Raw genomic sequence first — 14676 nt, 5'->3', positions numbered from 1 at the left:
CACAGTTTATCAAAAAAACTGAAAAACACACTTAATTTTAGGTGCACTGTAGTGTTACTTTTCACTACTTGGAAACATCACAGCACTGCAAACATCTGGGCTCATAATCCAAACATTAGGGAGGATCCAATCTTCAAGTGGTGAGGATCTTCTGACTCACTACACTGTCCCTCCCTAAATTGGCTAAGGTCGTTTCACAAACGGCTTCTTCTGGAGACCCAACCGTGAAATCGCTTGTGCTGTTCACTAATCTTATTCTCTATTTTTTGAACATTGCTATTTTATGAGAGTTTCCTGTATTTCTCTTAAACTCACCAATATTCTTTTTAGATTTTGACTGTTTCTCATATAGTGAAATTGATCGATTTTCCTTTTTTTGTCATTAAACCATAAACTATTTGAGGTAGAGGCCATTGTGATGACATCAGACAGATTTTTTTTTAATGTTAAAAATATATAACCCGCTCTATCTCAAATATTCTAGGTGGGGTACAAGCAATAAGATACAATAATAATAAACAAACCAAACAGCAAACAGGCAATACAAAAATAAAATATCATAAAGTACAATAAAAATATTAAATATCAGCAAAGACACTGTGACAACTTCAAAACAGTGTTACTGTCATCCATCTGAACATATTAAATACCATCAAAATCTTGCTGAAACAAATATGTTTTAAGAGATTTCTTGAACACCTCTAGATTTTTGATAGATAGTAAGTTTGTAGGCAAAGAGGCGCATTTTCAAAGCACAGGAGCCCTTTGACAAAGGCGTGCTAAAATGTGGGCTGCGCTTTTAGTGGGTGATTTTCCCTCACCAGGGCCGATGAGAGGGGGGGCCCGGCACCGCAGTTCCCAATCTCACCCGCCCTCGGCCCTGCCCCCGAGGTAGTCGCAGTCCCCACCCGCCCCCCTCCATCCGCCACCGGGCCGGGCCCCTTGCATTGATGCATCACAGCGCCTCACCTGTCACCTCTGTGACTGAAAGCGCAGTAGCGGCAGATCGGATTCGCCTCCCTTCGGGCCTTCCCTCCCTGTGTCCCACCTTCATCTGATGTAACTTCCGCGAGGGCGGGACACAGGGAGGGAAGGCCCGAAGAGAGGCGAATCCGATGTGCCGCTGTTGCGCTTTCAGTCACGGAGCAAGGTGACAGGTGAGGTGCTGTGATGATTTCAATGCAGAGGGCCCGGCCCGGTGGCGGACGGAGGGGGGCGCATGGGGACTGCGGGACGGCAGCCCGGGGGGTGGGGGTGGCGACAATGACCTTGGGAGCGACCTTGTCCCAGGCCCGGCCCAGTCTCTTGGTGGCCCTGTCCTTCGCGCTCAGGCCACCTCTTAGCATATTTGCCAAAAAGCTGAATTTGAATTTCTATTTTCAGCAATAATGGCCAGGCACTAAGTCCAAAATTAGCACCTGGCCAATTACTGCGTGAGCCCTTACCACCTCCTATTTACTTGGCAATGTGGCCACTCTGCCGATTATTGCCTGTTACGTTGCCACAGTAGAAAACAGAAAATTATTTTCTACCACGGTAAATTGCGCAGACCAACTTCAGAACTACCGCCAGGCTCCTGCGCTATCCCGGTGGTAGGGCCGATTTGGCACACGCTCCACCATGCCTTTGTAAAAGGGGCCCATAGTAACCTATGGAACTTTGTAAGTCTAAGTGCTTTGAAAATGAGTCCCAAAGTGTTCCATAATTTTGGACCTGCCATATAAAAGATAGTGTTCTGATACTCATCTAGTTTAAAAGAAGGAACATTGTTAAATCTGATTTGGGATTTGCTGGTGACACGATGTGTTGACTGACTGTGCATTGAGTCAAACAGCAGAGGACTGGATACATTCTGAGTTAGAGGACTGATTGCTGCTGAGGGTCTTCAGCACCCAAAAAAGTGACCGGAAATCACTATTTGTTTGGTTTTTGTTTACAAAATAGTTCTAAAGTAAAACTTTAAAGGTCAATATTCAGCTCTTAAATTTAGGCAACCTGTTATAGAAAGTGGGGGGTTATGCATCTATCTAATTGTCCATCTCTCTTATATCTATTTCTATCTATCTATCTATCTATCTATCTATCTATATGATGGATAAATACAGTAAGATAAATAAAATTACATGTACTTACTTTCCAGCGGCATACACTTCAGCTGTATCAAATAGATTTACCCCATTTTCATATGCAATTGTCATTAATTGCTCAGCAACCTGTGTGTCAAATATACAGGAGGAAAGAAAAGCATGGTAAAATAAACAGAAGACATCTTTTCTTGATCTTAAACCTCGAGTCTGTGCAATAGGCTATGTTGAGATACACAATGCCACATTTATACAGTATACAGTTCTTAAATACTGCATGCTTTTGTATTCAGTACATATATGTGATATCCATCTAAAGCAGAGGTTCTGAACCCAGTCCTTGGGATATACTCAGCCAGTCTGGTTTTCAGAATATCCACAATGAATATGCATGCTATAAATTGACATATATTCTCAGCCCAGTCCTCGGGACACACCCAGCCAGGCTGCATTTCAGGATATCCACAATGAATATGCATGAAATAGTGACTATCCAGCTTATTTTCGAAAGAGATCGCAGGGCCATCTTCTGACACAAATCGGGAGATGGCTGGCCATCTCCTGAACCTGGCCAAATCGGTATTATTGAAAGCCGATTTTGGCCGGCGCCAACTGCTTTCCATCGCAGAGCCGGCCAAACTTCAAGGCAGGGTACAGAAGGCGGGACAGGGGCAGGATAGGGGCGGAGCGGGGCGCGTGGACCCAGGCCCATCCCCCCTACCTGTTACACTTATGGTGGTAAATGTTGAGCCCTCCAAAAAACCCCAAAACCCACTGTACCCACATGTAGGTGCCCCCTTCATCCCTAAGGGCTGTGGTAGTGGTGTAGAGTTGTGGGGAGTGGGTTTTGGGGGGGGGGATTTGGGGGGCTCAGCACACAAGGTAAGGGAGGTATGCACCTGGGAGCAATTTTTGAAGTCCATTGCAGTGCCCCCTAGCGTGCCCGGTTGGTGTCCTGGCATGTCAGGGGGCCCAGTGCACTACAAATGCTGGCTCCTCCTACAACCAAAGGGCATGCATTTTGCCGGGTTTGAGATGGCCGGGCCCAGTTTCCATTATGGCTGAAAACCAAAGCCAGCCATCTCTAAACCCGGCGATCTCAACATTTGACTTCAATGTTGAGATTTAGCCTGCCCCAACCATATTTCGATAATACAGTTGGCTCTGCCACTTTGTGGAGCCGGCCCCGAAGATGTCCAGCGCCGTTCGATTATGCCCCTCCACGTATCTTATACTATTGCCCCTGAGAACACAAGACCTATGTTATAGATGCTGAGGACTATGCAGTGGCGTAGCTAGGGTAGTTGACACCCGGGGCCAGTCATTTTTTAAACCCCCCCCCCCCCAAATCCAGTACTAGGCATACCAAGAATACAAAACACTCAGGACCTATAGAGCAATTCTACCATACCATAAGCAGTCATTTCTACGAGTCACACAAGGAAAAGGAAAGCATCTTAAACACTACAGTGAGCACTAGAACATCAATTCACCTATTGTAAAACGAAAACAGACAGATTAGTACAGATCTTCGATCCTGCACAGTCAATGCCAACTGAAAGCCATGTCTTTTTCACAAATACAGATATACCCTAATCCACTATAGAATAAGTAATCATAAACTTTCTATTTAGACAAAAATTAAACTGAACCCCCGATGCCAGACTCTGCATACAATGCAACACCACAGAAACAGAAAATGTCCTCTAGTACTGTGCAAAATATAAAGACAGCAGATGTAAATTTGAAAAAACTAACAAATACCAATCACCACTTTACAAATTAACAAATAGAAATAAAACAAATAATATCATTTTATTGGACTAATACATTTAGCTTTCAGAGGCCAAAACCTCCTTCCTCAGGTCAATTCAGTATAGTACTGTTACAGTGTCCTATCCTGACCTGAGGAAGGGGGTTTTGTTCTCCGAAAGTAAAATGTATTAAAATTAGTCCAATAAAAAGATTACCTGATTTACATGTTCTATTATAAACATTTATTAACACAGCTACAATACTACTTTATCCTAAAGCAAAAAAATAAAAATATATACAGTGGGGGAAATAAGTATTTGATCCCTTGCTGATTTTGTAAGTTTGCCCACTGACAAAGACATGAGCAGCCCATAATTGAAGGGTAGGTTATTGGTAACAGTGAGAGATAGCACATCACAAATTAAATCCGGAAAATCACATTGTGGAAAGTATATGAATTTATTTGCATTCTGCAGAGGGAAATAAGTATTTGATCCCCCACCAACCAGTAAGAGATCTGGCCCCTACAGACCAGGTAGATGCTCCAAATCAACTCGTTACCTGCATGACAGACAGCTGTCGGCAATGGTCACCTGTATGAAAGACACCTGTCCACAGACTCAGTGAATCAGTCAGACTCTAACCTCTACAAAATGGCCAAGAGCAAGGAGCTGTCTAAGGATGTCAGGGACAAGATCATACACCTGCACAAGGCTGGAATGGGCTACAAAACCATCAGTAAGACGCTGGGCGAGAAGGAGACAACTGTTGGTGCCATAGTAAGAAAATGGAAGAAGTACAAAATGACTGTCAATCGACAAAGATCTGGGGCTCCACGCAAAATCTCACCTCGTGGGGTATCCTTGATCATGAGGAAGGTTAGAAATCAGCCTACAACTACAAGGGGGGAACTTGTCAATGATCTCAAGGCAGCTGGGACCACTGTCACCACGAAAACCATTGGTAACACATTACGACATAACGGATTGCAATCCTGCAGTGCCCGCAAGGTCCCCCTGCTCCGGAAGGCACATGTGACGGCCCGTCTGAAGTTTGCCAGTGAACACCTGGATGATGCCGAGAGTGATTGGGAGAAGGTGCTGTGGTCAGATGAGACAAAAATTGAGCTCTTTGGCATGAACTCAACTCGCCGTGTTTTGGAGGAAGAGAAATGCTGCCTATGACCCAAAGAACACCGTCCCCACTGTCAAGCATGGAGGTGGAAATGTTATGTTTTGGGGGTGTTTCTCTGCTAAGGGCACAGGACTACTTCACCGCATCAATGGGAGAATGGATGGGGCCATGTACCGTACAATTCTGAGTGACAACCTCCTTCCCTCCGCCAGGGCCTTAAAATGGGTCGTGGCTGGGTCTTCCAGCACGACAATGACCCAAAACATACAGCCAAGGCAACAAAGGAGTGGCTCAGGAAGAAGCACATTAGGGTCATGGAGTGGCCTAGCCAGTCACCAGACCTTAATCCCATTGAAAACTTATGGAGGGAGCTGAAGCTGCGAGTTGCCAAGCGACAGCCCAGAACTCTTAATGATTTAGAGATGATCTGCAAAGAGGAGTGGACCAAAATTCCTCCTGACATGTGTGCAAACTTCATCATCAACTACAGAAGACGTCTGACCGCTGTGCTTGCCAACAAGGGTTTTGCCACCAAGTATTAGGTCTTGTTTGCCAGAGGGATTAAATACTTATTTCCCTCTGCAGAATGCAAATAAATTCATATACTTTCCACAATGTGATTTTCCGGATTTAATTTGTGATGTGCTATCTCTCACTGTTACCAATAACCTACCCTTCAATTATGGGCTGCTCATGTCTTTGTCAGTGGGCAAACTTACAAAATCAGCAAGGGATCAAATACTTATTTCCCCCACTGTATTTACAGTTCGTTGTTTCTGCTTTCTGCTTTCCTCATCTTTTCACTGTCTTCCTTCTATCCAGCATCTGTCTTCGCTCTCTCTCTGCCATCCAGTGTCTGCCCTCTCTCTCTGCCCCTTCCATCCACTTCTGCCCCTTCCATGCACCATCTGCACCCAGTCTGCCATCTCTCTCTCCCCCTTCCATCAACATCTGCCCTCTATCTCTGCCCCTTCCATCCACCATTTGCCCCAGTCTGCCCTCTTTCTCTCTCCCCTTCCACCCACCATCTGCCCTTTCTCTCTGCCCCTTCAATCCGTCTGCCCTCCCTCTACCATCCATCCAGGGTCTGCCCTCCCTTACGCTCCCCCCCTTCTATCCCCTCTCTCTCTGCCCCCTCTTTTCAGCCCCCAGTTCCAGCCCCCTTATTCCACCTGCCCCTAGTTCCAGCCCCAGCCCACATCTCCCATCTGCCCCCCTTTTCAGCCCCACTATCCCACCAGTCCCCAGCCCTTTTCTCCCACCAGTCCCGAGCTTCAGCCCCCAGCCACTTCTCCCTGTCCTCTTTTCAGCCCCTAGTTTCAACCCCAGCCCTTTTCTCTCACCAGTCCCGAGCTTCAGCCCCATCCAGTTCTCCCTGTCCCCTTTAAAGCCCCTAGTCCCCACAGTTTCAGCCCCCTTCATCCACCACATGCCTTGCATCCCCCCTTTTCAGCCCCAGACCCATTGTCCCACCTGCCCCAGGCATGGACCCATTTTCCCTCCTGCCCCCTTGTCAGACCCCAGTTCCAGCTTCAGACCCCTTCTCCCATCTGAGCACTCCCCTCCCCCCTCCCCTTCTCCCCTCTCTGAGCACCCATCTGAGCTCCCCCACCCTCCCTAATCCCCTTTAAGCACCCCTCTGAGCTCCCCCACCCTTCCTCAATTCCCTTCTCCCCTCTCTGAGCTCCCCCACCCTCCCTAATCCCCTTTAAGCACCCCTCTGAGCTTCCCCACCCCTCCCCAATCCCCTTCTCCCCTCTGAGTCCCCCCCCCGACCCGACCCAACCCGACAGCTGAGATCCGTTCTCCTGCTGTTCCTACCCTGTCCTGCCTTTAAACATTTTTTTCGAAGCGCCGGAGAGTGGCAGGCAGCGCGCCTCGCGTCTGCCCTGCTAGTAAGGAAGATCTCGTCGACGTCGTCGTCCTTCCCACACTGAGTCCCGCCCGCCCTCGCGGTAATAGGAAGTTGCCTCAGAGGGGGGCGGGACTCAATGTGGGAAGGGCGACGACATCAGCGAGATCTTCTTTACTAGCAGGGCAGACGCGAGACGCGCTGCCTGCCACTCTCCGGCGCTTCGAAAAAATTTTTTTTTAAGGCGGAGCAGCGGGAGCGGAGCACCCCCCCCCCACCCGATGACACCCGGGGCGGACCGCCCCCACCGCCCCGCCCTTGCTACGCCACTGGGACTATGAAAAGCAGTACACAAAAATCTTGTAGGCATAGAAAGAAATCTGCTTTCATAGAGAAGCCTACTGCACAGTAGAGAATGACACGGGGACAAACTTTGTCCCCATCCCCACCCCATCCCCATGGGTTCTGTCTGCGTCCTTGCCCCATCCCCGCAGGCCCTGTCTCTATCCCCGCCCTGTCCCCGCAGGTTCTGTCTCTGTCCCCGCCCCACCCCATGGGCTCTGTCCTCATCTGCAGAAGCCTCAAACAATTATGATTTTATATTTAAATCTTTTTATTAAAGTATATCAATGGAAATAAAACAAAATAAAACATGAAAAAGAAAATAAGATGATACCTTTTTTATTGGACATAACTTAATACATTTCTTGATTAGCTTTCAAAGGTTGCCCTTCTTCGTCAGATCGCAAATAAGCAAATGTTGGTAGATGACAGTATATATAAGTGAAACATCAAAGCATTTCAGTGGCAGTCTAACAGGATGGGGGTGGATAGGTGAGAGACAGGGAGATATGCATAGAGACAGGAGGGTGACAAACAAAGCAGTACATTTTTATGGTTTATAATGGGCTAGAAAACCCAGATCTTTGTTAAGTCCTGTCTGGTGGGTGTCAAAATATTTAATCATTCTGACTTCAAAGGTCTTACGTTCCTGTATTGTTTTAAAGTTACCTTTCAGGATTCTTACTATGAAATCACTGGTACAGTGTTCTAGTTTTGTAAAGTGCTGCCCCACAGGTTTGACATCCTGGCTGGCACTGGCATTTTTCATATGATGTCTATTTAAATCTTGTCTTTAGCATCTGACTTGTTTCTCCAATATAGTACCCTTCGTCACATTTTTTACACTGAATGATGTATACCACATTGGAAGATGAGCATGTAAAGGATTCCTTTATGTTGAATATTTTTCCTTTGTGAATGACTGTGGGGGTCCTGTGAAATGTTTTGGCATAGTTTGCAGCTGGATATATTGCAAGGATGTGTGCCATTCTCTTCTTTTTGAGTCTGCATTGGGAGCTTACTTCTAATTAGCTTGTGTTTTAAGTTGGGTGGCTGTCGGAAGGCCAGCACTGATGGGGATGGGAATATCTACTCTTTCAATAATTTATCTTCTTATGATTTTTCTTAATTTTTCCAGCTCTGGGTTGTATGACACTATAAGGGGGATTCTGTCTGTGGCTTTTTTTTCTTTGTACTGTAGCAGATTTTCCCTGGGTGTCTTGAGGGAGGAGGCAGTCAGGATTTCAAGGTGTCTGTCTCTGTCCCCTGGGTCAGAGCAGATGCGGTGGTATCTTGTGGCTTGGCTGTAAATAACGGATCTTTTTGTATGTGAAAGGTGGAAGCTGGAGTTGTGGAGGTAGCTGCATCTGTCTGTGGGTTTCTTGTATATAGATGTTTGTATATAGCCATCGCTGATTGAGACCATGGTGTCTAAAAAAAGGCTACAACCCCAAAATAATTTCCAAGAATATTGCCTCTTCCCTCAAGACTGTCTTTTGTGCAATAGAAGATGTCTTCTTAGAAGATGTACTGGTAGCAGGATGTACATCCCCCATGCAAATTTTGCTAGCTGTGGTCAGCATGTTGTTATTCTGGACGTGAGCCCTTGAGCCCAGGACGAGGCCTAGTATAGGATTTTGGCCTAGGTTAGACTGAACAGACCCTGTGCACCACCCCAGTCACCAAGCCCTGCAGACTCACAACAGCCAGCAGGCACCACCAGAAGGGGGAAGATAGAGCATTCAGGTGGGCCTCACGGCCTATCGGGAACCCACTCACGCAGAGACCAAGCAAGTGGGCCTCATGGCCGAACAGGAACCGAGTCACACTCTGGGAAGGAAGAAAGAACAACACGGGTTCCACATGGATCTGCAGCGCACACAGTGCAGGGTAAAGTCACAAAGGAAAGGGGGAGAGGCAGAAGCTTGTACAGGGAAACAAAGCTGTGCCACCGGCGAACAAGAATACAGGAAGCCCCAGAAAGAAACACTTTAGGCTGAAACAACACAGCACTCAAGGAAAAAGGAAACCAACTATAGGAATACACTCTAGGCTGAACCAATCAGCATACAAGGGAACAAGGCTGTATCTTACAGCACTCAAAGGGAAGGGGAGAACTACCTAAGGAATACACAGACTGGCCCCACAACCCCCAAGGGAAAAAGGAACTGCTAAAGGGAAAGAACAGGGCAGAGCTACTCCGCAGACAAGATAAGGGGAGAGTAAACAACAGAGGAAGCTGCCTAGACACACACAGACTAGAACAGGAACGCTGCTCTCCACACACAGGACAGCTACAGCAAACAAAAGAGAACTAAAATAAACAAACAGGAGCAAAATACAAGGACAAGGGAAGGCAGAACCACAGGGAGCAGAGCAGCAGCTCAGCACAACCAAGGGAACACCAAGGGAGAGAAAGCTAAACAAATAAACTGAAAAGGCAACAGCTTACCCAGACAGCACAACGTTAGAGTAAGAGAAGCAAACCAGGTGGGAGAAGTGAGGCAATCAGGCTCAAGCTGGGAATACCCAGCACACACACACACACAGAAACAGCAAGCACGAGGAGAAAGGCTAAACTCCCACATGAATACAAGCGCCCAAACACAGGCTGGCTTCAGCAAAGCAATCAACGCCAAAGCAATGATTGCAGGGGAAAGGCAAGCTTAAATAGATCAAGCTTCTGACGTCTGCTGGCTCAGCCCCTGACAAGCCAATCAGGAGTGAGTTCCAAACCTTCCCCTGTCTATCCAGCAGAATCATAACACGTTTGCTTGTTTTTCCAAAAAAATCAAAATATCGTTGTCTGCATCACTGAAACATAAATAACAGTCCGATTCATTAACAGGCTTCAATATAGAAAATGACATGGGGACAAAGCTTGTCCCCATCCCGTCCCTGTGGGATCTGTTCCTGCAAGCTCTGTCCCTGTGGTTACTGCGGGTCCCCATTCCCATGTCATTCTCTACTGCACAGAAAGATAGAACTCAGAAACATAGACAATGTCAGCAGATAAAGATCATATGGCCTTTCCAATCTGCCCATCCATATCAACTATAGGTGCTAGCCTCGGCAAATCCCTTGCTTTCCTTTAGAGAACTGCTATGGCTTGCCCCAGGCAATCTTGAATTCAGATACAGTCCTCAACACCACCACTGGGAGGCCATTCCACACATCCACTACCCTTTCCACAAAGAAATATTGCTTTAGATAACTCCAGAATCTGTCCGTTTTCACCTTCATCTTATGCCCCCTCATTTCGGAGCTTCCTTTCAATTGTGTATTTATGCCATGGAGGTATCTAAATGTCTCTAACTTATAGACCTATTACATAGTGTGTTATTTTGTCATTTCATCTGATTGAGACGCTTCTTTTCTTGTAATTCGCAATAAATCCTGTGGAGATATAGCAGAACATAAGTTATGCATAGATTATAATAGTGGATTGGAAATGTTCATATCCTAATGCGGAAGACGTTGTTATTCCTAAATTATTCATATAGCTTTTTCTTTGCTGAATGCCTCGCCTAGATGAAGCTTAATCGAGTGGGCTAAAGACTGGCAGATGCAATAACTCTTTATGATAGTGCAATGATTGAAAGCAAGGAATTCTGAACAGTGCCAAGAGTTTTCAAATCAACTGTCATTTGTCACCTGCAAGTGAAATTTCTGACAACACAAACAGTTACAGTTCATCTCTCCCTGGATCTTACTGATATAAAGAGCATCTGGTAGATCGCAAAATACGTCTAATGGCATACAAATTAAAAATTCCTTTTTCATGTCTCCCTCCCCTGCTCTTTATTTATAGCATCCCTTTGGTAATAAAACTCATGTTGTGAAAATAAGATGCAACTTGTTTGTGGCTCGGCAGTTCCAGAACTTTCATATCAAATTTGTTCTGTTTACCAAATTAAATCATTTTAAGAGCCTCACAATTGCTGCTTAGCAAAAATAATTTATGAAATTCCAGATGTGTTCTCTGATCACTGCAGGCAGGATGCGTTTTGTTTATGCTGAAAGTCACGTCAGGAAGAACATGGACTCTTTATGTTCTGGAATATAGAACTTTCTCTGTTCAAGAAACTGGAGTTATTTCATGAGCAGGAATAAACTGAAAGACAGTCAATGGACAGATGGCTCCAAAGTATTCACAAGCTTTACAATGTGACAACCTCCAGAGGGAATGTTTGACATGCTAAAAACTGTGAGGTTATTTTTTAATTCTGAAAGTCTACAATATTTGGCCTCATCCTGTCCAGAGTTCTGAGGCCCACTGATTCCCAAATGGTGCTGGCTGAACCCCGGTGCTCAACTGACCCTATCACAGTTTAGGGATTTAGCTCTCCACATTCCTCTTTTTTTTCTCAGTCTCTGTCAGGTACTCCTTATCCTTTGCAGTCCTTCTCTCTGTCCCCTACCTCTCCTGCTCTTCTCTCTGTTTCTCACTAGCCTTCTTCACTTTCCCTCTCTTGCCCTTGCCTTTTTTTTTGTTACATTTGTACCCCGCGCTTTCCCACTCATGGCAGGCTCAATGTGGCTTACATGGGGCAATGGAGGGTTAAGTGACTTGCCCAGAGTCACAAGGAGCTGCCTGTGCCTGAAGTGGGAATCAAACTCAGTTCCTCAGTTCCCCAGTACCAAAGTCCACCACCCTAACCACTAGGCCACTCCTCCACTGTTGCTACTATTGGAGATTCTACATGGAATGTTGCTATTCCACTAGCAACATTCCATGTAGAAGTCGGCCCTTGTAGATCACCAATGTGGCCGTGCAGGCTTCTGCTTCTGTGAGTCTGACATCCATGTAGAATCTCCAATAGTAGCAACATTCCATGTGGAATCTCCAATAGTATCTATTTTATTTTTGTTACATTTGTACCCTGCGCTTTCCCACTCATAGCAGGCTCAATGCGGCTTACATGGGGCAATGGAGGGTTAAGTGACTTGCCCAGAGTCACAAGGAGCTGCCTGTGCCTGAAGTGGGAATCGAACTCAGTTCCTCAGTTCCCTAGGACCAAAGTCCACCACCCTAACCACTAGGCCACTCCTCCACTCCACTTTCCCGTTCTCACAGCACTTCTTGCACCTGCAAACAAATGTACCATTTATTGAAACTCACAATTGTCCAAATTCTATAAACGGTGCAAAATTGGGCCAAATTCAGCGCCCAACTTTGAGTGTCGAATTCGGCACTCAGCTTTAGGCACAAGGACTTAATGCCAGCTGAAGCCTGGTGTAACTCCTGGCATGCAAATTAGGCACGGATCCCCATTATTCTGTAACACTGCGTACATCTTTTGCGAACGCCCCTGACCTGCCCATGCCCCTCCCATGACCATGCCTCCTAGCTAGGAAAATTACACACGGCTTTAGCTATTGGGACTGGCCAAATAAAGATAACTAAACCCATGGAGATATGGCTATCCTTTTGGCAAAAACAAACATGCAAACATTACATTACATGACACTTACATCCCACACGTTACCTTTAAAATTCAGTATGGCCCACAAATAAAAAAGAAAAGAACTGAAACATCTCCAGGAATTACACGACTACTTAAAAAAACATATATTTAGGCAACCTTTTTACTACAGAAAAAAAGCATACATATTTATGCTACCTAACCTCTTAAAATGTTTCTAAATAAAAACATTTTCAACAATCTTCAAAAAGCCATATAGATTGTTGTCATGAAATGCCTAGCCACCCGCTTGGGGTCACCCCGTGGTCTCTCAGGGGGTCTATCCCCAGTACAGCTCAGGTCCACCTGTGCTCTACAGTAGCACCCTCTTTCCACCAATTGGGTCACAACTGCCTCTGGGCGAGTCTCCCGTGCTCAAATTATCCCCAGTGATTTCTAGGTTACTGGGACCATACTCCTAGTGGTCCCACAGCTCCCAGAAAGCACTCACAGACCCAACACACAAACCACCAGGATTCTTTATCAGTCCAGACAGGCAGAACAAACAAACAAATGTGTTTATTTTCACACTGGAACAATGAACAAAAAAATGTGCAATTAGCATACAATTGCAGGTAACTGAAATATGGATCAATTATAACACTAACTAAATATTTGCATACTGGCTAAACAGTGCCTGGGAAGATCAGGATATATAATTCACCGAGCCTCACTGTCTCTCTTTGTTCCTTGCTAAGACTGAAGCAACAGCCAGCATCTGCTGGGTAATTTTCAAAACTCCAGGCCAATCAGAGGCCAGAACAGTCAAGTTTCAAATAAGAACTGGTTACATTACATTACTACAGACACTTCGTATTATCTGTGTGCTAAGAGAGATCAGTCATCTGTAACAGCTTTAAGCATAAACATGCACCATCTGCTGGCCAAACAGGAGAAATACACTTCAGAACATAAAGCAGAAAAATATCCAATACATTTTACAGGCTTACAACACACTGTTTCTTCACAACTATCTTCTAATATTAGCTGGTAAATTGTTCCAGTGTATAGCTGCCAAATATGCAAATGTACTAGAAAAAACCTTTTTATAGATCATCTTTCTAGGATCCGGAAATTGTAAAATTAAAAAACATCTGGATCCAAGGGAAATATTACTAGAGGCCAATCTGATTAAACCAGACAAGAGAAAAATAATCAGAAATACCAAACAACAAAGCTTAAAAATAACTTGAGCTTGCAAAGGCAACCAGTGCAATTGCACCAGCAACTCTATCAAATTTGAAATCGCAGCAGTTCATTATTTAAGAATTTACATAAATAGTTAATACATAGATAGTGGACCATATGAGAAAGTTTGGAGAGCTAAAAACTGCAAATTCTTTGCAAATGTATCCTTTGAGTGTTAAATCATATAGAAGCCTGAAATGCTGCCAGTTTTGTATGTTTTGGAGTGTTTGGCATATTTTAACATATGTGGAAAGGCACTTTCTATAGTACATCTAAGTCGGATTTTGGATGTTTTGCGCTAAAAGTATTAAATCCGAATAGGAAATATACCCATTTTTGAAAATACCATTTTGAACAAGGTTTTGTGCTTTGTGCGTTTATCTTTGGCAATTTAAAAAAAAAAACCCGCACAAACCAAAAACACACAAAACCATTGGGATGTAGGAGGGGGGCCAACATTTTTAGCAGACTGGTCCCCCAGACATCCCAGGAGAGCAGTGGGGCACCCTAGGGGGCACTGCTATAGACTTCATATAAATGCTCCAAGGTACACATCTCACCGTTGCTTCCTTATCTTGTCTGCTGAGCCTTCCAAAACCCACCCAAAATCCACTACCCCAAACTGTACACCACTACAATAGCTCTTATGGGTAAAAGTGGCACCTATATTTACAGTGGGTTTCTGGTGAGTTTTGGAGGGCTCACAGTTTCCACCACAAGTACAGTGGGGGAAATAAGTATTTGATCCCTTGCTGATTTTGTAAGTTTGCCCACTGACAAAGACATGAGCAGCCCATAATTGAAGGGTAGGTTATTGATAACAGTGAGAGATAGCACATCACAAATTAAATCCGGA

The 14676-nt window shown here is 45.1% G+C and overlaps 1 protein-coding gene across 3 annotated transcripts in view; it reads right to left on the bottom strand.

The window, feature by feature from the left end:
- Nucleotides 1-14676, bottom strand: part of LOC115478535 (voltage-gated potassium channel subunit beta-1) — a 296142-nt gene that overhangs the window by 107202 nt on the left and 174264 nt on the right. For all 3 annotated transcript variants that reach the window (XM_030215947.1, XM_030215948.1, XM_030215946.1), the window contains exon 4: nucleotides 2134-2213. In XM_030215947.1, coding sequence (XP_030071807.1) covers nucleotides 2134-2213 — 80 coding nt within the window. The remainder of the gene's footprint in view (nucleotides 1-2133; nucleotides 2214-14676) is intronic.

Source organism: Microcaecilia unicolor, chromosome 10 (genome assembly GCF_901765095.1).
Source record: "Microcaecilia unicolor chromosome 10, aMicUni1.1, whole genome shotgun sequence".
Lineage (NCBI taxonomy): Eukaryota > Metazoa > Chordata > Amphibia > Gymnophiona > Siphonopidae > Microcaecilia > Microcaecilia unicolor.
Note: the sequence above shows the minus strand (reverse complement) of the source record. Positions and strands in the feature narration are given on the sequence as shown.